The sequence below is a fragment of the Macrosteles quadrilineatus genome, unplaced genomic scaffold (genome assembly GCF_028750875.1).
Source record: "Macrosteles quadrilineatus isolate MER2022 unplaced genomic scaffold, UCM_ALF_1.0 Scaffold_6__1_contigs__length_79288215, whole genome shotgun sequence".
NCBI classification, from domain to species: Eukaryota; Metazoa; Arthropoda; class Insecta; order Hemiptera; family Cicadellidae; genus Macrosteles; species Macrosteles quadrilineatus.
Window position 1 is genome coordinate 51,764,953 of NW_026542599.1, and position 24,226 is coordinate 51,789,178.

The 24,226-nt window shown below is 36.4% G+C and overlaps 1 protein-coding gene across 1 annotated transcript in view; it reads left to right on the forward strand.

Annotated features, from left to right (window-relative positions):
• LOC128996163 (uncharacterized) overlaps window positions 1-23,966 on the forward strand; it is a 48,011-nt gene extending 24,045 nt beyond the window's left edge. Inside the window, exons 5-7 of the mRNA XM_054421300.1 lie at window positions 1,059-1,272; window positions 7,161-7,249; window positions 17,622-23,966. Coding sequence (XP_054277275.1) covers window positions 1,059-1,272; window positions 7,161-7,249; window positions 17,622-21,761 — 4,443 coding nt within the window. The 3' untranslated portion in view covers window positions 21,762-23,966. The remainder of the gene's footprint in view (window positions 1-1,058; window positions 1,273-7,160; window positions 7,250-17,621) is intronic.
• Window positions 23,967-24,226: the final 260 nt, after the last annotated feature.

A 24,226-nucleotide genomic window follows, 5' to 3' on the forward strand; every position in this document is an offset into this window, starting at 1 on the left:
TGGTTGTTGACAAACTAATGGGAGAAAGTATGTGTCAGATTGGTATACCGTTTATTTATATCTCTTATAACTAAAAAAAAAAACTGCTGGCACACTTATATATCGATCATCCTGTATGTACACTAGAACCTCTTTAATCCGAACCCCTGTAATCTGAACGTCCACTAATCCGAACGCCTCATTGCTGTACTCTATACACAGTACAGTGGATCTTTATTGTATACTGTGTTTATTGATATACACACTGTAGTTGTTTCAATTGTAATGTACAGTACTTTTTATTCCCTATGTTTACTACTGTATTAAATAAACACTGTATTTCATTTTATAAAGCATTTTTCACTTTTCCCCAGCTAATGTTACGTAAAAACAACAATATGCTCTGTAATCCAAACTATTCAATAGTCCGAACTATTCCCGGTCCCAATTAGTTCGGATTAAAGATGTTCTACTGTATGTAAAAAAGGCACCCTCATCTAAGCCGTCCCGAGCCCCCAACTATGACAGTACACCACTGCTTCATCTCATCCCATTGTAAATAATGAAGCTCGTTTTTTGTGTCTAGTTCATGTATGGTGACACAGGCCGCTAACGCTAGTGTCAACAAAATTTTTTTGCTATTATTTCATGGTTAATTTCTTAGTTTGTGCTTTACTGTTTGGTTATATAACTAGGGAACGAGTTATTGGTTATGATTTTAGATCCTATTATTTGGTTAAACAAGGTTTTAAATGACTGAAATAACAAGAAACAAATTGTAAACAAAACACAACCTTTGCAGTATACCGTGCAGAACTAACAATAATATTGTCTTGGAACGAGTTAATGTTTATGATTATAGGTCCTATTATTCGGTTAAACAAGGTTTTAAATGCCTGAAATAACAAGAAACAAATTGTAAACAAAACACAACCTTTGCAATATACCGTACAGAACTAACAATTATATTGTCTTCAGCCGTTCCATAAGGATGACAAATCTACTAAGGGAGTATGTTTTATGTGGCATCGTTTGTGAGATGTTTTTTGTATTGAGAGTGATCATTATCTGTTTCACAGACAGCATTGATGTTAGCGGTTAGTGCAGCAGTGAATACCAACGACTACGAAGCAGCTTCTGTCCTGTTGAATGAAGGAGCTGATCAGAGGATCGCAGACATGGACGGCAACACCCCTCTCCATCTAGCCGTGAGCCACGGCTGTGATCAGCTGGTCAAGTTGTTACTGACGGGTTCCGACGCTGACCAAGTCACTCAGAAGTTCAACTATGCTGGTGAGTAGCCTACGATCATGACATTCCATCCCCATGCTCAAGTTTTTGCCTGTTTTAGAATGAAATTTGACCCAGTTGAAAAACGTAACACGTGAGTTCGGTGCAGTGGCGGCGATAGCGGGCCCGCAGGGCCCGCGGTGCAGGGGGGCCCGCGAGCTAGGGGGGCCCGTGAGCCTTGACCGGGATTTTCGGTAAATTTTACCGGCACACGGGCCCGCGATAGTGTGACAGGCTCAGCCACACGGGTCCCCTATCATAACAATATTTATATGAGAATTAAAATAGGCTATGCTTTTTTATGATGAAAATTTGTTCAAACCTATAGTTTACAACAACTAAACTAACACTATTACTTGACCGATCGATATAAATTATCTACCAACCTAAGTAAAAGAATTGTCATCAGTCATGCGGGTTGCATTAACTGTCCTCGTGGATTGTGTGAAGGCGCAGTCAAAATTGGTTGCATAATAATAGGGCCGTATTATAACTAATGTGGCCTCTGTCATCGTCACCCGCGGGGTAATGTTCTCGCCGATATCCGCGATCGCGGCAAAAGTGTAGGCCTAATCTTTCAATTTTGTGAGCGTGATCCTCACGGATATAAAAGCTTTTACTTTTAATTGTGCATTATTGTATTGAATACTGAGAAAATCGTCTCGAGCTTGATTTTCTGACTTTGTGCTTGATCTCTCAAACTAGCAACCCGATCTTGAACGCACTAAAAATGTTACTGAGGGCCTCAGTCGAAATCAGATCGGTTCAAAATCGGGTTTTTTTTAAACGGTTGATTTTTATAATAGGCCTATAATGTCAATTTACGAGCCGAGCAGAGCCTGGACTACAAGCTTGAGAGATCAAGCACAAAGTCAGAAAATCAAGCTCGAGCCGATTTTCTCAGTATTCAATACAATAATGCACAATTAAAGGTAAAAGCTTTTATATCCGTGAGGATCACGCTCACAAAATTGAAAGATTAGGATACGCTTTTGCCGCGATCGCAGATATCGACAAGAACATTTCCCCGTGGGTGACGATGACTATATGTCTCCGCGGCCGCAGATGTTCAATATTTTACCGCCATTGCGGAAGACGATAATGAAGTTTCTTTTTTAGCGAGATATATATCTTGGATTTAGCCGCGATTACGGAAAAATGATTTACCCGTCACCACCAACGGGTCGCGGGGAGTTATTAGGCCGTAAACGCGGGAGACGATGATGCTGCTATTTAATGATGTCATAGGTTTGGTTGCATTTGCAATCACGGTAAACTATGATAATGTTTCTTCCATGACTTATGACCACGGGAAGTATTTACGATTTTGCCGCAATCATGGAAGACGATAATGACGCCTGGGGAGATGCCATGTCAAGTCTATTGCAAAATTGCAAGTTTAGGCGGTAATACATGGGAAAATGTTTTTAAAGATCATTGGGAGAGGGGGGCCCGGCGAACAAACTTGCGGGGGGGCCCGCGAGTTCTTATCGCCGCCACTGGTTCGGTGGGCGCCACCGACAGAGAGCACTGATCTAAACTAAGAATTTATCTTGAACACACAAATTAAATATAAAATGCATAATGAAGGGTATTAACTTATTAACTATAGTAAACTTATAACACATTTTTTATTATTTCAGTAGGCTTAATGAAAATTAAAGGTGAAAATTAAACTTTCGTTTTAGCATATACTATCAGATAATCCTGTTTAGTTAACAGTTTGATTTCAGAGTCTAGGTTAGAGACAACTTGGGATAGCTTAGCATTAGGTTTAACAAATCCTGAAATATTAAACTTTTGTGAACAGTTTTCAAGCAAAATAGAACTAAGATGTCGACCATGACTGTCGGATAGGATTACCAGTTTGGCTTTGTTTTTGTTTTTGAGGCCACAGCTGGATTTACATGTAGTAGGTTTTTTTATATTAATTGGCAAGAAAGAATTGGTGGGACAAGTGGTGAGGGTTTGAGATATTTTAGGATAGGTACAATTTTTCGTGGTAGATGCCTCTACTGAATTTTGTTTCGTAACTGGATTAGGTTTGGTAGCTGGGTTTAGTTTGGTAGCAGGGTTTCGTTTGGTAACCGGGTTTGGTTTGGTAGCTGGGTTTAATTTGGTAGTTGGGTTTGTTGCAGGTGTTTTGGTCTTTACTGATTTCTGTAGCTTGGGTTTGGGATTTGAAGATAACAGTGTCGGTTCACTAGAACTACTATCATTGCGCTCATGGTCATTTACACTTAACACTGCAAACTTATTACTACATGGTATGGAACAATTATTGCTATTGCTGATCACACACTGCGATCTCAGTTCAGGAAAATAATTGTAAATATAATGTGTCCTGTGTTCGATATAAATTTGAAGTGTGTTAAACGAATCGTTCAACTAGGATCGACCTGATGATGTGATCGTTGTTATAAAATAGGTCTTCATCTGACAAAATCAAAGGGTATCTTCAATATCCAGTAGTAGGAAAATGGACACAATTCAATGGCAGAAACAACCAGAGTCAAAGCCTATACACCAATAACTTATGCAGTTGCTACCTGTTCTAACTAGTTCCTACTTTCATACTTTGAATGTTCATTACTGTGCAACATTGATCACAAATTCTGACATAACAGTTTTACACAGTACTTCAGGCTTGTCCAAGAGGGTAGCAGCATTATCACATTGATAAAATCCATTGGTGATTCGCAGGATTTTAACCCGAGACCTGAATTTCCAAAGCCCCAAGCTCTAACACTTGGATAGCCTCGGTGAAGTAGAAACAAGAATCCAAGGTTTTAGTTGGTTTGGATTTTAAATCCCAGGCTTAAAAAAGATCCCTTGAAAATAGCCTTATGCATTGATACAAATGTTTCTGAACTGTAAACAGTGTAAACTGTTGAAGATCAATTCTAATGTCCATTGAAATATTGTTTCAATGTATTTTAATTTGGAAGATATGGTATTATTTCATATATTTAATAATACCTAATAACCAATAACACTAATTTATCCCTTCCTACTGTAGAGTGTAACATAATCAAACTTAATTGAAAAGTATTAGTTCTTAAATTCCATGCTATACTTTGGAAGGGGTCCGGTGGACGCCAGGCTAACCTCACCACTACACACACACTCACACACACACACACACACTCACGCGTTAGGGTCTGCCCATTTTACCGGGCTAACTTAGCTAACTAGTACGCTCTAATTTTTTTTAATTGGTTCTGGATGTTTAAGGTTTTGTGATTTTTAAAATCTCCTAATTAAGACCATGGGCGTCGTCAGTATCAAAACTTTGAGGGGGACAAATGTAGGACCTGTCAGGGGCCACCGGGGGGCTTGAAGGCAGGGGGGTCAGGGGAAAATTTTGAATTTTCGAAGCCATTTGGTGGCTTCAAGCCATTTTTGACACCTTAAACTGTGCCCAATTGTCCTTAAACTCCCATTTCACCTATTGTTTGTCATGAGCAAATAGACATTTTAAATATTAAACTATGACGATTGCATTAATGAATTTCAAACACACTGTAGACTACGGCCATATCCTCCTAAAAGCTGTTACAATGAATACAATGAATACAATGAATTTATTTGGCCAATCAACAACAACATTGTTACAGGCTATGTCAATGTACAAGCATAAAATAAAATAAATATCAAGACTTAAAAATCAAACCAAGCAAAAATCGATCAAAACCAACCATGTGAAAAAAAATATGTTCAAGACCATGCACAAAAAGATTCAAGGCAAACAAATGCAGTTCATGCAAAATGCATGCACTATGCAAAAACAGCAAACAGGCTGTTCAGAGGAAAACTTAACTAAATACAGTTTTAAAAAACTCTTTGAATTTGAAAAAAGGATTTTCAATCAGCCAATCAAATATTGCGGTTTGGAAGTTCTTTCTTTCCAGATTTCTCACCGCTGTGTTGGGTGACTTTCTATAGCCAGTTTTAACGTCTAGAACTGTGTGCAAAACCTCCCATTCCCCCATTTATTTGTCATGAATAAGTAGACATTTTTAAAACTAACTATGAGGATTGCATTCATAAATCTCAAAATATATTGTAGGCTACGGCCGTATCCTCATAAAAGCTCTTTACTGACTTTCTAAAGCCATTTTTAATGTCTATATCTGTGTCCAACTGTCCAAAAACCTCCCGTTTCACCTGTTATTTGTCTTTGTCATAAGCAAGTAGACATTAAAAAAATCAAACTATGGCAAACTTGCATTCATGAATTTCAAAACATATGCCTACCTACTGTGTAGACTACGAAGCCATATCTCCTAAAAGCTGTATGGTCACTTTATAAAGCCATTTCTAACGGCTAGAACTGTGCCCAATCGTCCCAAAACCTTCCATTTCACTTGTTATATGCCATGCAAGCAAGTAGATACGCGTTTTTTAACCTTACGTTTTTCTCCATTTCATAGATCTGTCACAATATGTATACTGTACTATTGAATTCAGTAATAACATTGACTATATAAACTTTAACACTAATGTTTATTTAGTCAATGGTAATAGGCTTACTGGTAGTACGCTGATTGCTGATTGATGCCTGTGTAAAGTCAGTGGCTAGCAGACAATTTCACAACTAGCCTAGTATGGAAATCAGCTGTTTCCCCGTCCTCGCTCGCGCGCTCGGCACTCGCCTTTGCCCTAGCATGTCTACAGCTGATTGCTGTAAAAATTGGATGATGCGTACAACTTTCCATAGCGTAATATTGTTTTATTCGTTGTGCTATTGGCCACAAAGTTTATCTATGTGGAACTTAATACTACTCCTGCCATCGCTTACTGTATTAAGTTTAGTAAAAACTACATTGATGATGTTTGTTTTATGGCATTGCGTGTTTTAAGAACGAATTAATGTACGTTTAAATTTGCAAAACTGACTTTTCAAATATTGGGGGGGGACGCGTCCCCCATGTCCCCTATGGCGGCGACGCCCGTGATTAAGACAGTAAAAATTAGTCCAAACACGATACAATTAATTATATTATGTTAAAATGAATAACTGTGAATTTTAAAACTTCAATAACTGTGTACGTTTTATTTTGGACATAATAATTCAATTTGACGTATTACACTAACATTTGTATATATTTTATACAGGGTTAAATAAGTACAGGGGTATTAAGTCTGAAACCTCTTTTTTAATTTTTAAACGACAATAGAAAAAAATACCAATGTTCTCACGTGCTTACTGTTGATAGTAATGCACTAATCTGCCGAATTACTGACTCAAACAATATTCTTAAATAGCAGCATAGGTCGAGTTTGGTATCAAATTAAAGGTTAGTAAAATAAAATGCCACAAACCTGAACACAAATGGACAATGGAGTCAAAAATGCTAGTTTGCTTGTTTATGTCATTATATTTTGATCAAACTTGGCAAATTACTTTATTTTATACTAAGCTATTAATCTTTTACTATAAACGCCTTATTACCCTCCCTGTAGCAGCAAACCTAGTCACTTGTTAAACTTAATGCTATTTAAATAGAGTTAATTGAAACTAGCCGACCCGTGTACAACTTTGCTGAATATATTTTACTCAACTGTAATATAGTGACAGCGTTTTCCTCCTAATAAATCTTTGTAAATATATTGTGTTTGGACTCTATTTCCTGCGAATTTTCATTTACACCCATATTAGTGCATGACACACTTCATTAACAACAAATATTAAAATTTACAATATTTGAGTAGACTGACATTATATGAGTCATGCACCACCGACCGGCGATAGGGCAGGTCCCATTGTAGCCATGCTGGTGAGTGTGCGTGCGTTGGTGAAGGGTCGTCTAATCCTTCAGCGTCCACGAAGTCCCTGCCAAAGTACGGATACTAGAAGCAACTCAAGTTTTTGTGCTTTTCTGTTGCAGGCTTTACTCCACTTCACATTGCTGCGATGGAAGGATACGATGAGATAATTAAACTGTTGGTTGGCACAAACATTTTTGTTGACATCAAGGTAGGCCTATGTTGAAAAATTTTCCTCAAAACAATACCTAAACCTAACATTCTATTTCCATTAAGTTGTTAACAGTTTAAGAATAATATCGTAAAACCTCAAAAGCAAATCTCTCATAAGGATTATCAAGCCAAGACTTTTTTCAAGGTAAACTTCCTATTGTAGTTTGCAATAACCTGTTATTGAGGGTTGTGCAAAACCGAGGGCCTTTTTGAAAATTACACTTGTTAATGAGGGTTTTCAGACTTTTACAGAGTCTTTTGCTGGAAATTACACTGATTTCTATGGTTAGGCTATATACTAACAACTGAAATGTCAACTTGTTTTATTTGCAAATGATGCATCTTTTGTATCATGTAAACTGCCACAGTATAGCAAAATAAGGGAGAAAATAAAACTTTGACAGTATCACACTTTCTGAGAGGCTTATTCAACTGTGCCAATGTTCTGCTAGGATAAAAAAATGTACCTTCAACTGGACCGTATACTGTAGTTGATTATGTCTACACTTCTACTTGAAATTCAGTGATCAAACTCATCATGGTTGAGTCATCTGATATCTCACCTCCACATTCAAGCCAGACTAATGACAATAGTATGTTAAGTTTAGTCTCAACCTGTTTCTTGTCAAGCCTCATTAGCCATGCATGAGTCTAGATTTTTTGACTGTGCAGGTTTTTTGGCTAGACAGTCAGCCCCACAGATATTTTCAGTAAAATTAATTTTTCAAGCAAAATTATATATTGGGAAGCTCTAAAGTGGCTGGTAAAATACATATTAAATTAAAGTAAGAATTCGAAACAAAATTGAATTTGGACCAAAACACTGTGACGCAAGTGCCAAATCTTCATGGCGTTACGCACGAGCATGCCGTTCAACCGGTGTCAAATATATATACTGTTTTGTTCTAAGTATTCTTATATTAATTTTTAATTTTAATGCACTCTAATAATATGTAACTGATTTCACCACAATCTCCATTTAAATACCATTTCAAATAGTTAAATGTTTTCCTCATAGAGTGCATCAGTATCTTCAAACCCCAATGGTTTCAAGACTAGCTCTCTGATTGGTCACTGATATGTATCACATGACCAACTCCTTCCTTCAGTAGAGTAGTGGCACACTCTTGGGCAAGTCCTGTTGCTATGAGGACTTAACATGCCTTTTCTCCTACATTTTCAAATACCATAAACCTCTTTACCAACATAAATATTTACCGCTGGCTTATAACTTATTATAAAGACAATTGAAGTGTTTTTTAACATCATATAGTGTGAAAAAGTGAACTTATCAACATTATAGCATTTCAGGATTCATCAAAGGGGGCCCCCAGTCTACGCATCAGTTTAATAACAAAAGGTTAGTGTCTCCAACTTTAAAATAACTATAATACAGTCCACATTGCTTTCTAATTAACATAAATTCCCCACATTTTTGGTACTTCGAGCCGGACGGATAAACTCAGTGCGTTGGAAATATTTAAAGAATTGTTAAGATTTAATTTCATTGTGAAATACATTTTTTATTTTATCACAAACACATTTTTATAATTTGTGAACATTTATTAAATAAGCCAGTGTTGTTTTATTGATTTTTTAAAATCATAGGACATTGTACTATATATTTTCAAAATCAAACATATTTAAGTTTGATGATTTTTCATATTTCATTTCCAAACATGCACAAAAGTGAAAGTCTAGTTTCATGTCCAATTTTAAATATTCATGATTATATCTCAGCCATTTCATGAGCCTTATCTCTAGCAGACATACCCCCTTCCCCTCTCAGCATTCTGTGTGCATTCCAGGATATTCATTGTGTAGCCAGAAATAATTATCCTTCCTTTCCTTGTTCTGATTATCTACAAATGTTATTGATTCTCATCTATCACGAAAACAGCTGATTGCTTTGTACAGTAATATTGTCGATTGATCATTATTGTATTAAATGATACTTCTGGAACTTCTGGAAAGAAAATTAAAATGTAAATAATTTAGTGTGATTTTATATTGCAAATACTTTGCAAAATAAGTTATTGAAATTTCTAGTGAAGAAATAACTTTAATTTATAAATTCCAAGGTGGAGTTTATACAGACCTTTTGAGTTTTATTGTGTGTTTGACTATTCTATTCCAAAATGAGATTTTTATCTTTTGTCAAGCAAAGTCAACTTATTGAACAAAGACTTAGTAGTATCGACAAGCAAGTTACAACATTAAGTACTGTTCAAGCCCTTGAATCTTTAAATGATCAACAAATAAATAGAATAAAGTTACTTTCAACTGCAGCTTCTCAAAAACATGCAGAATTTGAAAAAATTGTTAATAAGTTGTTCTCTACAACTCCCCTACCTGAAGACATCGTAGATGAAAAGGTAACCGAACTTCAAGATAAAATATCTGACCTGTACATAAATATTAGTAGCTTATGTAGCACATTAATACCTACACCTGCAGTATCTGAGCAATTGAATCAGTCCACCGCTAGTTCAACAGCACAAGCTGTGGCTGTACCTCCGACAATAAAATTGCCTTAATTGGATTTAGGTAAATTCTCTGGTCAACCAGACCAGTGGATGTCGTTTCATAGCATATTTGAAAATGCAGTTCATACTAATGAGTCACTCAGTAACATAGAAAAATTTACATATTTGCTATCCTGTCTCTCAGATGAGCCATTGAGTTTGGTGAAATCTTTGCCTCTTAACGCTGCGAACTATGCTATAGCATGGCAATCTCTGATAGATAGATACCACAATACAAGGTTGCTAATCACTCTTCATACTAACAATATCTTAGATTTACCTCAACTTACTAGGCCTACTGTCAAACAATTGCGGAAATTTCTCTCAGTTTACAATGAAAACTACCAGGCCTTAAAAACTCTTGGTCATGATATTGCTAATGAAAGTTTGCTTTTGACAACGCATATTTTGCGTAAATTTGATTCTGCTCTCCGCACTAAGTTTGAGCACTCACGTAATGACTCAAAAAAGGTCCCTACTATCAATGAATTAATTCTTTTCTTGGAAAATAAATGTACACAAGAGGAGGCTGCGGAGTTAGCTTCTGTTTCGAACAAAACATTTTCACCAAATGAAAATAAGAGCAACCACCCAATCAAATCTAATTTTGCGAATAAGGCTAAAACTAATAGGGCTAATGTTGTATTGTTGTCGTCTAACGACAAAGATCAAATGCTTAAATGTATTTATTGCTCCGCTACTACTCACATAGTATTCAAATGTCCTAAATTTGGGGGCATTAATACTAAAGACAGGTTTGACTTCATTAAGAGTAAAGACTTATGTGTAAACTGTTTTGGTATGCACAAACCTAAAATGTGTAAATCTAAACAGACTTGTCTTACTTGCTCAAAACGACATCATACTCTCCTGCATTTTGACCAGGCTCAAACAAGATTGAATGAAGCAAACACTGATCCCTGTACAAGTAATGTTAAGTCCCCTGATCATCTCAATCAATCGAATACTCTTATGGGTTTGGCTCGTACTCAGAATAATACTGTATTGCTTGCAACCGCTTTAGTGAAAGTTTCTACTCACAAAGGAAATGGTCTCGTTTTGCGTGCTGTTTTGGATAGCGCCTCACAAACCACACTTATTTCAGAAAGTTGTGCAAATATATTAAATGTAAAACGCTCTGCTGTTGGCGTCCCTGATATCAAAGGAATTTCTGTGGCTAACATAAAGCCTAAAGGTTTCACACATCTGAATATCTCTTCCCTCAGTGGGTCAAATTTGGCCACTTCTCATCCTGTTCTTATTCTTGATCAGATTACAAGTAACCTGCCTCGAGTTCAACTCTCACCCTTCATCAAAGCTCAACTGAAAAAATACATGCTAGCCGATCCAACCTTTGACTTGCCAGGTCCCATTGATTTATTGATAGGAGCGGATCTATTCCCTCAAACTTTACTTGAGCCGCCTGTAAGTATGGGAGAAAATTTACCCTTCATTATGAGAACAATTTTTGGCTTTGTTGTGCTTGGTGCCGCACCTATTGCTCCCTCCAATCAACCGCTTCAATTTAGTGGAATATCCACTCTTCTCTCAACTAACGACTTAGATCTTCATGCTACTCTTCAACGATTCTGGTCAATTGAAGAACCGCCTCAAACTTTGAAAATTTCGCCAACTGATGCAGAGTGTGAAAAACATTTCCTAAACTCACACTCACGTGACAATACCGGTAGATATATCTGTCGTTTACCGTTTAAGGAATCCCCTCAGAAATTGGGTCTTTCAGCACCTGTAGCTAAACGTATGTTTAACTCACTTGAAAATAAATTTGCTGCTCAACCAGACTTCAAGATGAAATATGTTGAATTCATGCAAGATTATGAGACTTCTGGTCATATGGAAATTTGTGAATCAATTCCGCCCTCAGACGAACCTCACTTCTTCCTACCTCATCATGGTGTTTTTAAAGGAGACAAGCTAAGAGTGGTTTTTAACAGTTCGGTCCCAACTTCTACTGGAATCTCGCTTAACAGCTTACAACACCAAGGCCCAAAACTGCATAACGATCCCACTGATATAATTTTTCGCTTTCGACAACATAAATATGTCTTCACATGTGACATAAAACAAATGTTTAGGCAGATATTAATTCATGAAGATGATAGAAAATTTCAATTGATTTACTGGAGAGAAGAGCCCTCTCATCCGATCAAAGTGTATCAGTTAACCACGGTTACATACGGCATGAGTTCAAGTCCATATTTAGCCAATCGTGTTATCCAACAGCTAATGGCCGATGAAGGTGATAACCATCCGCTAGCAGCCAAAGCTCTGCAAGATCAAATCTATGTTGATGACGCTTTGTTAGGTTGTGACACTTTAAATGAAGCCCTTGACTTACAGCAAGATGTTATCGATTTACTACTCAAAGGAGGATTTCAGCTACGAAAATGGTCTTCTAATAATGAAAAACTTCTTGAAAATGTTCCGCTGGATCATCGTGAAACTCCCCTCATGCTTCGAAGCACTGATCAACCTTGTCACAGTGTCCTTGGCTTAAAATGGATACCACAAACAGACAAATTTTCTTATGCTATACCCAAACCCTTAGGAGTACATACAAAGAGAGCACTTCTTTCTTTTATTGCTCAGATTTATGACCCCATGGGGCTAATTTGTCCACTGGTTTTTTGGGCAAAGGCATTAATGCAGCACATTTGGTGTTTAGGGTTAGAATGGGATACTCAGCTTCCTGAGACACTTTCTGAGAAATGGTCTCAATTTATCAGTGAGCTCTCAGAAATTGACAATCTAAAAATACCTCGCTACCTTCCCATGGTAAACGCCAGTAACATACAATTACACGGCTTTTCAGACGCTAGTGAATCAGGCTATGCTTCATGTGTCTTTTTAAGGTTAGAAGATTCTGATCACAATGTTTCAACTCATTTGTTGATTGCAAAAACAAAGGTAGCTCCGCTTAAACGCACTACAATACCTAGGCTTGAACTATGCGGCGCTCATTTACTTGCCAAGTTGCTTCACTATTGCATCAATAAGTTTGATAAACAGTACCATATTACAGCTATCAATGCGTGGTCAGATTCTATGATTGCTCTGTCATGGATCCACACCCCATCTTACAAGCTAAAACTATTTGTAGCAAATAGAGTAGCTCAGATACAAGAGCTTACTCCTTCATGCATATGGAGACACGTTTCCTCAGCAGAGAACCCTGCTGATTGCGCCTCTCGTGGCCTAACACCATCCGCTTTAATGAATCATGAGCTCTGGTGGTCAGGACCTAAGTGGCTTAAATGGGACTCAATTACATGGCCACAAACTAAACTTTCCCCAGATCCTGAAGAATCTCTTAATGAACTGAAATCAGAGACATTCAACCTCATAACATCAACCGATGACTCTAAACTACATTTTTTAAGTAAATATTCCTCATGGTCTAAACTTGTAAACGTTATGGCTTATGTTCTTCGTTTTATTAAATGTCTAAAGCTAAAGGCAAAAATAACCACTCATTTAACCAAACAGGAATTTGAAAGTGCAACAAATCGCATATGTTGGTGTGTGCAAAAGGAATGCTTTGCAAATGAGATCAAATCGCTTCAAGCTAAGAAAACATGTTCTACTCAAATACAACGGCTTGCACCTTTCTTAGATGAAGAAGGAATCATACGAGTTGGTGGAAGACTGAAAAATTCACCACTTAAGTACAGTGCAAAACATCCCATTTTGCTTCCCAAGAACCATTTTGTAGTCCACCTGCTGATTGATTTCTTTCATAAAATATATCTACATGCAGGACCACAACTCGAGTCTTCAAGCAATGTTAATGCAAAACTACTGGATATTTTCTCAGAGAAGTGTTATACGCTCCAGAATATTTAAATGTATTCGATGTTTCAAAGCTAAGCCTAAAATGACAGCACCTTTAATGGGCGACTTACCTGCTGGACGTGTTACGGCTACTCGTTGTTTCAATGTTTCCGCTATGGATTATGCTGGACCTTTTACAGTAAAGGTTCACATCTTACGTCGACTGCAGCCAATTAAAGTCTATCTCTGTTTATTTATATGCTTTGCCACAAAGGCTGTACATTTGGAGATGGTCACAGATCTTTCAGCAGATGCATTCATTGCTTCCTTAACTAGGTTTACTGCCAGACGAGGCACTATATCAGATTTATATTCAGATTGTGCCACCAATTTCATTGGAACAGCCTCAACGCTTAAAAAATGCTTCCAAGACCTAATGATAAAACCTGAAACACAACGGTTTGCCCAGAACAACAAAATAACTTTCCATTTCATACCACCTCGAGCTCCACACCAAGGAGGCTTGTGGGAGCGGGCAATAAAAAGTGCCAAATACCACTTGAAGAGAGTCATAGGTACACAAATCCTAACCTATGAAGAGTTTCTAACACTGATTGCTCGTGTTGAGTCAATGTTAAATTCAAGGCCTATTACACCACTCTCTGCAGACCCATCTGACCTTGAAGCATTAACTCCAGGACACTTCCTGACAGGAGGACCTCTGACGTCTCTAATAGAACCTCATCTCACGGATATCTCTGTAAATCGCCTGAAACGGTGGAAACTTGTGCACGCATTTGCTCAACACATATGGAATAGATGGCATAGAGAGTATCTGCAGACCCTCCAAGAACGATCTAAGTGGATTACTCCAGAAGAAAACCTCAAGATCGGAGACTTAGTAATCATTCATGAAGACAATACTCCACCTCTTGCTTGGATGCTTGGTCGAATCATCTCAGCCTCTCCTGGTCAAGATGGCACTGTAAGAGTCGTTCAAATCAAGACATCTACAAAAACCTTAACACGACCTGTAGTTAAGGTTTCCCGCCTTCCTATAAACTAACCTAACATAACTCTGGCTACCAACCCCCTTCCTTATTTTTATTCCTCATATTTCAATCATGCATGGTTCTTGTTTTTCTGTTGAACCGGATCGGTTCAAGGGGGCCGGTATGTCAAATATATATACTGTTTTGTTCTAAGTATTCTTATATTAATTTTTAATTTTAATGCACTCTAATAATATGTAACTGATTTCACCACAATCTCCATTTAAATACCATTTCAAATAGTTAAATGTTTTCCTCATAGAGTGCATCAGTATCTTCAAACCCCAATGGTTTCAAGACTAGCTCTCTGATTGGTCACTGATATGTATCACATGACCAACTCCTTCCTTCAGTAGAGTAGTGGCACACTCTTGGGCAAGTCCTGTTGCTATGAGGACTTAACATGCCTTTTCTCCTACATTTTCAAATACCATAAACCTCTTTACCAACATAAATATTTACCGCTGGCTTATAACTTATTATAAAGACAATTGAAGTGTTTTTTAACATCATATAGTGTGAAAAGGTGAACTTATCAACATTATAGCATTTCAGGATTCATCAAAGGGGGCCCCCAGTCTACGCATCAGTTTAATAACAAAAGGTTAGTGTCTCCAACTTTAAAATAACTATAATACAGTCCACATTGCTTTCTAATTAACATAAATTCCCCACAACCGGGTTTTTTTTTTCTTGGATCAACCAAACTCAGCCGGGCTCGCCTGTTCTCTCGCCCCTGTCTTCCATTGGCCGTGAACACAAAAGCTTTGGTACCTCCAACTTCGTAGAGAATGAATAATCAAAAGCTAAGTTTTAATTATTAGCTTTAAGTAAACTATTAATATGTTAGGCTAGCAATAAATTTTGAGGAGGGGAAGTCGACTGGCTTCGCTACTACGCTGGAAAATGTAGTACGGTAATTAAATATCAAGTTTGATTCCGCCTAACGGAATCAAACAATCTGTTTCATGTTTCGAAGTCACATGTTCCAAGAGATTAAGTTGCCTGTAAAGGGATATCTTAGTTCATCTACCAGTTACATTTAAATCAATTCTTGCTCCAATCAGGTTTGTCATGTCTATATATATATTAGTTTGGAAGGTGTAAATCAAAATGCAACGCACTTTTCTCACTGGAAAAAAAATTAAAGGTGCAGACGCAACCGTTGGCCGGGTATAGCTCAGCCTACAATGGCTGGGTAAAGTTCCAGGGTCTGCGAAAAGGTCAGGGAAGCCACTAGGCCAATAGCCGGGTCTAACCGGTATAGGACTGGCTCATACACGGGCACTGTGAACAAGTCGAAAACAAGTCACCAAAACAAACGTGCAATAATCACTACCAGGCATAAACCGATTCTCCACTCTCCTAGGGGGTCGTTGCTGACTATGCAACTCGGGCTTCGTCCTACCTAACTATCCAATAGTTAAGCCCAGAGTGCCTAAGACAAAGTGAGTTACACGACGACTTGCCAACAAGTACGCACGCCAAATCGTGCAGCCTAGGTTTGTCGGGCCTCACAATTATTAGTAAAATAACTAAATCTTGTGAAATGCAAAATAATATCTACTACAGTAAATAAAATATATTATTTGCGATTTAGCGCCTGCCCAGAACCATCAGAAATATACTTTAATATTATTCCTGACTAATAAATAAATTCTAACTACCGCCAGGCTTTGACCAGCACGGTTACAACTCCAACTCTCGCATTCAAATCAGAGATTAATATTATCAAACTAATAATATCCAACTCCTTAACCGAAATTAAAAGAACGTCGTCCACTCACCAGTAGTAGCAGGTCTCAACCCAACTTAACACCGACACTCACTGTCACTTGTACACTCCTCTCTCTGTACGTACACCACCAATGTATCCCAGTCGTCTCCACAAGACATCACATTATCCTCACCGTCCCGGATCCACGACTCGAATGTCTCTCCTATACTGTCCACTGTCCTGAAGTTCCAGGATATCCCAGGCTTATCGGCACTGATAAGCCGGGTCAAAGGGCGCTCGCTAGCCTCGCCGCCGCCGCTTGCTTACCTCAACAATCGGTGCGCGGCCAAGTAGCAAATATTTACCACCCTAGGAAAAAGGCTCATTACAAAAATTAGGGTAAATAAGTGTGTTAGTTAAACAAGTATAATCAAAGCTGGCTTGGGCTGTATTCCTGGTTTTGGGCAAAAGGTCCGGTTCTCTGGGCCCCATCATACATTTCCAATAATCCAAACAAATACTTACAACCAAAATAGCTAAAAATCATGTCACAAGATTACCACACACCACAACACATCATTCAATTTTTTATACAGTAATACAGTAGGTAAATATTTGCCGAAACTTGATGTGAAAACATGGCGTGCATGTCTTTAATTTGAGACCTCAATCATGAAAATCGGTCGGGTAGAATAGCCAAACGAACTCAGAAAAGAGAAACCAAATTTAAGTCCCATAAGAAAGACATGGGGAGCAAATTTTGTTTATGTATACGTCTGGTGAGATTATAGATAAATATATGCTGATGCTTGATGGAAAATCTGTGCGTGCATACCTTCAATTTGAGACCCCAGTCATGAAAATCGGTCGGGTAGAAGAGCCAAACGAAATCGGAAAAGAAAAACCTTTTTTTTTTATATATAAGATAGTTCTAAGTTAGTATAACCTATTGTTTTCATAAACAGTCAATTATTGTTCTTTTAACCAGTGACTTCAGATTCAGATTCTTTATTCGTCACAATACATTTTCCTCCCCAGCACAGCTGGTAAAACAGGTGACATGTCAACATCTTAAAAACTAAAAGCAAAATATATACATGATACAATTTTTCGACAAAAACTTAATCGAATGCCTTAATTTTATATACATTAACATATTTATATAACATTACAAAGTGTCACATAAGGCTTAAGTGTGACTTAAGGCTTTTTATAGACTTTTCACAAAGTTTCTTTATAAAAGTTGATTTTGTCAATACTGTAGTTTAATTGTTATGTTTTTAGGATCGAAAGAATGGCAGAACACCATATTATCTCGCTGTGAAGGAGAAAAAACTATTGTCAGCCCAGTTGTTAAGGATGTTTGGAGCAGATGCAAATGAACCAAATTTTGCGGATTACACACCTCAATTTGATGATTCATCACCATCTAGACCTCTCCCACAGGAAGATGTATGTGCAAATAATCAAGCAAGAGTTTTTCCAAACCTCTTTGAGGTTAAAATGCCTTCGAAGGAACAAGATTTGCTTCAAGTGTCGTTGTCAAACCAGCTCATTGAACCTGCACCCTCTCTCAGGGCCAACGCTAAAGGGTTCACCTCTTCTTCCCATATGCCTATAAGAAGTAAATTGGAAAGCATCAAGAATAATGTTCCTGAGACAGAAGACATAAAAAATAATGTTATTACTACTTTGCATGAAGAAAATTGTTCAAAAATAATAAAAACTTTCAAATGTCGTAAGTTTAAAATTTGTAAGCGTGTGTCAAATCCAAACAAGAATCTTGGTGAACCTATAGGTGATGGGTTGGGTAGCAGGCCCTTTTTAAAATCCTGTTTACCTTCTACACAAGAACTTATTTTGAGCACAAAAGAAATAAAAATAAAGAATGTTGAATCAAATATAAATGAAACCCTAAAACACCATGAAGAAAACAGGGCTGATGAAATGTCAAGTACCAGTGTGCCAGAAAAGAATTATTTGGTGACAAAACAAAATGAAGATCCAATGCACAAAAAACCTACAGAAGAGAAGATAAATCATATATGTGATACAGAAAACATTGTAAATGACATTACCTCTATTCACAAGGGAAATAGCTCAGAAAGTGTAAAAAATCACAACCTTTGTAAATCCAAAACATTAAATACCATGCCAGTTCAACATCAGAATTGTGGCGAGACTTTTAAAGTACCTAGTACTGTCCAAAACCTGACGCAGTCACCTAAACTACATTTTGACAATGATCATAACAGATCCTGTTTGGGAGTAAATATGAGTATCTCGGTAAATCCTATAGACGAGTCCCTCTTAGTTCCTCTAAATACCAACAAACAAAGTATTCCATCACAAGTTGTACCTAAGAGATATTTTAAATCTAAGACATCGTTGATAAAAACTAAACAGTCATCTATTGGTCAAAAGATTCCGGAATGTAACTTTTACAACACCAAGACCTACCAAGAAACGCCACATCAAAATGTTAAAAACCTAATTAAAGTCAATAACTCAGTGATCATTGAAGATTTTCAAAGTAATAATGTTAAAGACCTACCTGAGAATAACAACTCAATCTCCAAGGCCTACATAGCATTGACAAGACAAAGTGTTAAAGACTATTCTGTAATTAACAATACAAGCTCAAAGATGATCCTAGAAGTGCCAAGCCAGAGTGTCAAAAGCCTTTCTACAAACAACAATATAAACTCAAACAGCAATAAAGAGGTGCCAGGCCTTGCAAACAGCCTCTCTGGAATTATAAATACCAATTCAAAGGTCAATCAAGAGGTGGCAACCCAGAGTGTCAATAACATTTCTGGAATCAACAATACCGTCTTAAAGGTTAGTCAAGAGGAGCTATGTGACATAGACAAACCCCCTTCTGGAATCAAGAACAGCATCTTGGTGGTTAATCAAGAGGGGCCAAGTGAGATAGTGAAAAACCTCACTGAAATCAACAACATCAACTCAAACAGCAATCAAGATGTTATGGGCAAAAGTGTCAAAATTTGTTCTGAAATTAACAAGATCAATTTAAAGGTCAACAAAGAGGAGCCAAACCAGAGAGTCAAAAGTTTTTCTGGAATCAACAGTACGATCTTGAAAATTAATCAAAACGAGCCAACTGCCAGAGACAAAAACCCTTCTGAAATCAACAAGAGCATCTTGGGGGTTAATCTAGATGAGCCAAGTGAGATCAAAAACGGTAATGTAATCAACAATATTATCTCAAACAACAATCAAGAGGTGGCAACCCAGAGTGTCAATAACATTTCTGGAATCAACAATACCGTCTTAAAGGTTAGTCAAGAGGAGTTATGTGACATAGACAAACCCCCTTCTGGAATCAAGAACAGCATCTTGGTGGTTAATCAAGAGGAGCCAAGTGAGATAGTCAAAAATCTCACTGAAATCAACAATATTAACTCACACAGCAATCAAGAGGTGCCAACCCAAAATGTCGAAAGCCGTTCTGGAATCAACAGTACCATCTTAAAGGTTAATCAAGAAGAGCCAAGTGGCAGAGACAAAAACTCTTCTGGAATCAACAATAGCATCCTGGGGGATAATCAAGAGGAGCCAAATCAGATTGACAAAAATCTCACTGGAATCAACAATATTAACCCAAACAGTAATCAAGATGTGTCAAGCAAGGCTGGAAAAAAATGTTCTGAAATTAACAATATCAATAAAAAGGTCAACCAAGAGGAGCCAAACCACAGTGTCAAAAGTCTTTTTGGAATCAGCAATAACATCTTGAGGGTTAATCAAGATGATTCAAGTGAGAGTGTGAAATCACTATCTATAAAAGAATTTCCGGGAATTGTAGAAAACAATTTTTCAGATAATGAAGACAGTGATTGTGGTCCAACTGAAACATGCAAAAGTCTTGGAAATAATCTTGAACAGGTTTATTCGCAAAAAGGTGGAGATTTTTTCTTATCGTTTAATGAAACATATCAGGATATAGTTGAAACAGTTGTAAATAAGAAAAGGGTGACAAATGACTTGCCAATAAAAAAAAAGTCTAAGCCAAATAGCAAAAGAATAAAAAAACAATGTGAATCCAAAACATCTCTATCAAATAAACAGGAGCCAACTGCTAACACAAGTTTCACCTCATCAAATAAAAATAAGAAAGTTAGCCAAAAAATACTGCAAAACACTAAATTGAGTGAGGCTATTAAAGTTAAAAAGCACATTATTTATTACAAAAATACAACAGACTTGCCTACAAAACTACCAAGACAGAGGCATTCCTCATTGGAACCACCAAGCTCAGTTCCCACAAGTCTACCTGACTCTGCATATTTACTTTATACTATGCGTAAAAAACTTGCACCATTATTAGCTGAGCCAAAATATCTTTTAACCTCAACAGAAGTCTCAAACAAGGAAGTAGGATCATTCCCACGTGTAATATTGACTCGAGTGCCGCTTCCTCATGAAGAAACTGTTTCAAGTAAAAGAAAACGGGGAGTAAACATATCGATGGAAAAAGATAAGGTTACTTGTGGTGAAACAGAGTCTGAAGTTGTAGTCAAGCCAACAGCATCAAAAAGAAAGGGCTCTACACAAGTTGCGCCTACACAAGATAAAAAAACTGCTTCTAGCAAAAGGTACTATTTAGCAAACTCATCACAAGATAATAAGTTAACATTTGATGAAAATGAGTCTGGAGCTGAATCAAGAGATTTACCACCAGAAGCAAAAATAAAGAGATCTGCACAAGTGGCACATACACAAGATAAAACTGCTTCTAGAAAAAGGTACTATGTAGCAAACTCATCACAAGACAATAAGTTAACATTTGATGAAAAAGAGTCTGGAGCTGAATCAAGAGATTTTCCACCAGAAGCAAAAATAAAGAGATCTGCACAAGTGGCACATACACAAGATAAAACTGCTTCTAGAAAAAGGTACTATGTAGCAAACTCATCACAAGGCAATAAGTTAACATTTGATGAAAAAGAGTCTGGAGCTGAATCAAGAGATTTTCCACCAGAAGCAAAAATAAAGAGATCTGCACAAGTGGCACATACACTAGATAATAAGTTAAGATATGATGAAAAAAAGTCTGGAGCTGAATCAAGAGATTTTGCACCAGAATCAAAAAGAAAGAGATCTACACAAGTTGTGCCTACACAAGATAAAACTGCTTCTAATAAAAGGTACAATGTAGCAAACTCATCACAAGATAAAAAGTCTGGGGCTGAATCAAGAGATTTTCCACCAGAAGCAAAAGGAAAGAGCTTTACACAAGTGCTGCCTCCAAATAAAGAAGTCAAATCTAGCAAAAACATTTCACAGAAAAATAAAATCACATGGAGTTACAGAAACTCTAAATTCCTATCCAGAAATAAACGAACAAGATCTGTCCGAAAGAGTGCTAGAACCCCAAAGAAGAAAAATCTTGATTTCTAACCTGTAAAGCAATTGCTATCTAGATTTTTCTACATGCAAGAATATTGGTTTGCAAGGTAACCCATGTACTTTGATGTAATCCTCACGTTACTTTAAATAGTTGTTCTGCCCGTGCCTTACCACGGGGAGAGAACGCAGAGAAGATATGTTAATTCCTCACTGCCTTGCCCAATGCAAACTGGTCCCTTGTTCTTGATGTAAATTAATTTTATCAATGTCCATCTCACTCTACATATGTTTTTCCCCAGCTTAAAAGGCTCCGTCCAAACTATGATAATTGGCATCACTTATTACATACAAAACATTTATGTCTATGGTAATGGTAGAATCAAAAGATTAACTCAAGGAAAAGTAAATAAAATGTAATTAAAATGCTTGACTTTATAGGAGCGGGTGGACCAGATACACACTTTCAAACCATAATAATGTTTAAAATCAAATCAAAATCTCCTTATTCATAAACGTACAAATACAAAGTATAGAGTCTATGAGAAATGTAACTTATTGCCTGTTTAAAATATTTTTTTTGTTTTGTCCAATTTTTCAAAGGAGTGAAATGCTTTTTCTACTAAGAACATCTCTAGTTTACATTAAAATTTCCTGCTGTTACATTCATCTTTTATATCTTTTGGTAAAAATAATTATGTATCTAAGGCCTGGGTGTATACAGGGCCTGTTATTAATATTGTTGACAGTTTTTTTTTATATAAATTTGAAATTATGACGGTTTTGTATAACATATTGTGCATTTCTGGTATTATATCTATCACTGGTAGACAATACAAATATGCCTCTCAAATACATTTTTACATTGGCTTCCAAGAACTGTTTGGATAAACTGAGAACTGGTAAAACTGAGGCCAGGCCGAGTATCAGGGGTTATTTTACAAAATTAAGAGCTTTGAGTTGCTTAGGATATGCCATAAAAATAAAAAAAGTTAACCTACAAATCAACATATTTTACTCCAGCTAATTTTTTTCAAATCAATTTGTCACTTGCAGATTTTGTCAATCAACTTAGACAACATAAATAAGTTCAAAATACAATAACATTTTAACTTCTGTTGATATAACATTGAGAATCTTTTGTGTAACAAATTATTGTATGCCTATATGAACTATATTTCTTACAGATATTGATGACGGGTCTGTATGACCAAACACTTTACCAATGGTTAAAATATATGTATTACTGTATTAGTTTTAAAAATACTATTGATGCTCATAAACAGATATTTCCTTCATACTACACAATATTGTTATGTCTAGTCTAAGGGAAATGTTGCCATTTATTCAATTTGTTTAGAATAAAATGTACGATAATAAATTATCTGTAGTATTTAGTTCATTGTAGATATGCTGATAATTTTTGAAAATCAAATTTTTGGAGCAGTACAATACATTTACATTGTATGATAGACTCTTGATATTTTGCTTAAGGGTGCGCTCTACATCAGCTCTGGATTCGGTAGCTATGTTGTGCCATTGAACAGTGCCGTGAGAAGCGTTGCAGAAGTTCACGACAACTGCCTTTGTAAACTATCCATACATGCTAGTAAAAAACAATAAGTGGAGTTTTACAGAACCAAGAACAATCCATGCAACCCTTATTTTAGAATTTTAAAGTAACAATTCTATAATAAGTTAAAGCTGTTTAAAATTGCTGTTCTTCGTCTACATTCAAAAGAAGATTTTAGGTCTTATTGGTACTATAATAAGCATTTTGCAGCCATCATATTTTAGATTATTTAATTCTCTTCAATAAGATGCCCTAACTTTGATTCTATGTTAAATTTAGACTTCAGAAACACTGTTGCCCCAGACCCTTGCTTTTACACGAAACGGGAGGTGTAGAGCGCACCCTTAAGTGGGAAGGGAAACTGATAAAAAGTTAGCTTGCACATGAACAAGTTAATATTAGGTTCCTTATTTAGATTATGAAGTATATGTGGGTTAATTATTGTTATTTATGTTTTAAATAACTTTGTATACATTGGTTTACTGACTATATTTAACTTTTTTGTTTATAATGTGTTCCATTGTTCTATTGATTAATCTAATCATTTTACAAATACCCTGGTAGTAAAAAAAATTTTTTTATTATTTTATAATCAGATTGAGGGATAATTATTTTGATATTTTAATTTTTCATACATGTTGTCATACGTAATTTTTGTACACTCATTGACACTCAAAAACATTTTCTAATTTGTTTGCTTAGTATAATATTATTATTGTTCAATTAGTTTTTAGTAAAAATAAATATTTGTAATATATGAGGCTACTGTTGTCTAAACTTATTGGTAAATAATTCAACAAACACATACTCTTAAGATTATTAATTATGTTTTTGTGCTATTTCTCTATTTATTTATGTTTAGTGTAACTTATAAAATATATATCTATATTGAAGTGTGTAAGAAAAAAAATGTTATTAAATTTCTGTTTACAAAAGATGTTGAGCT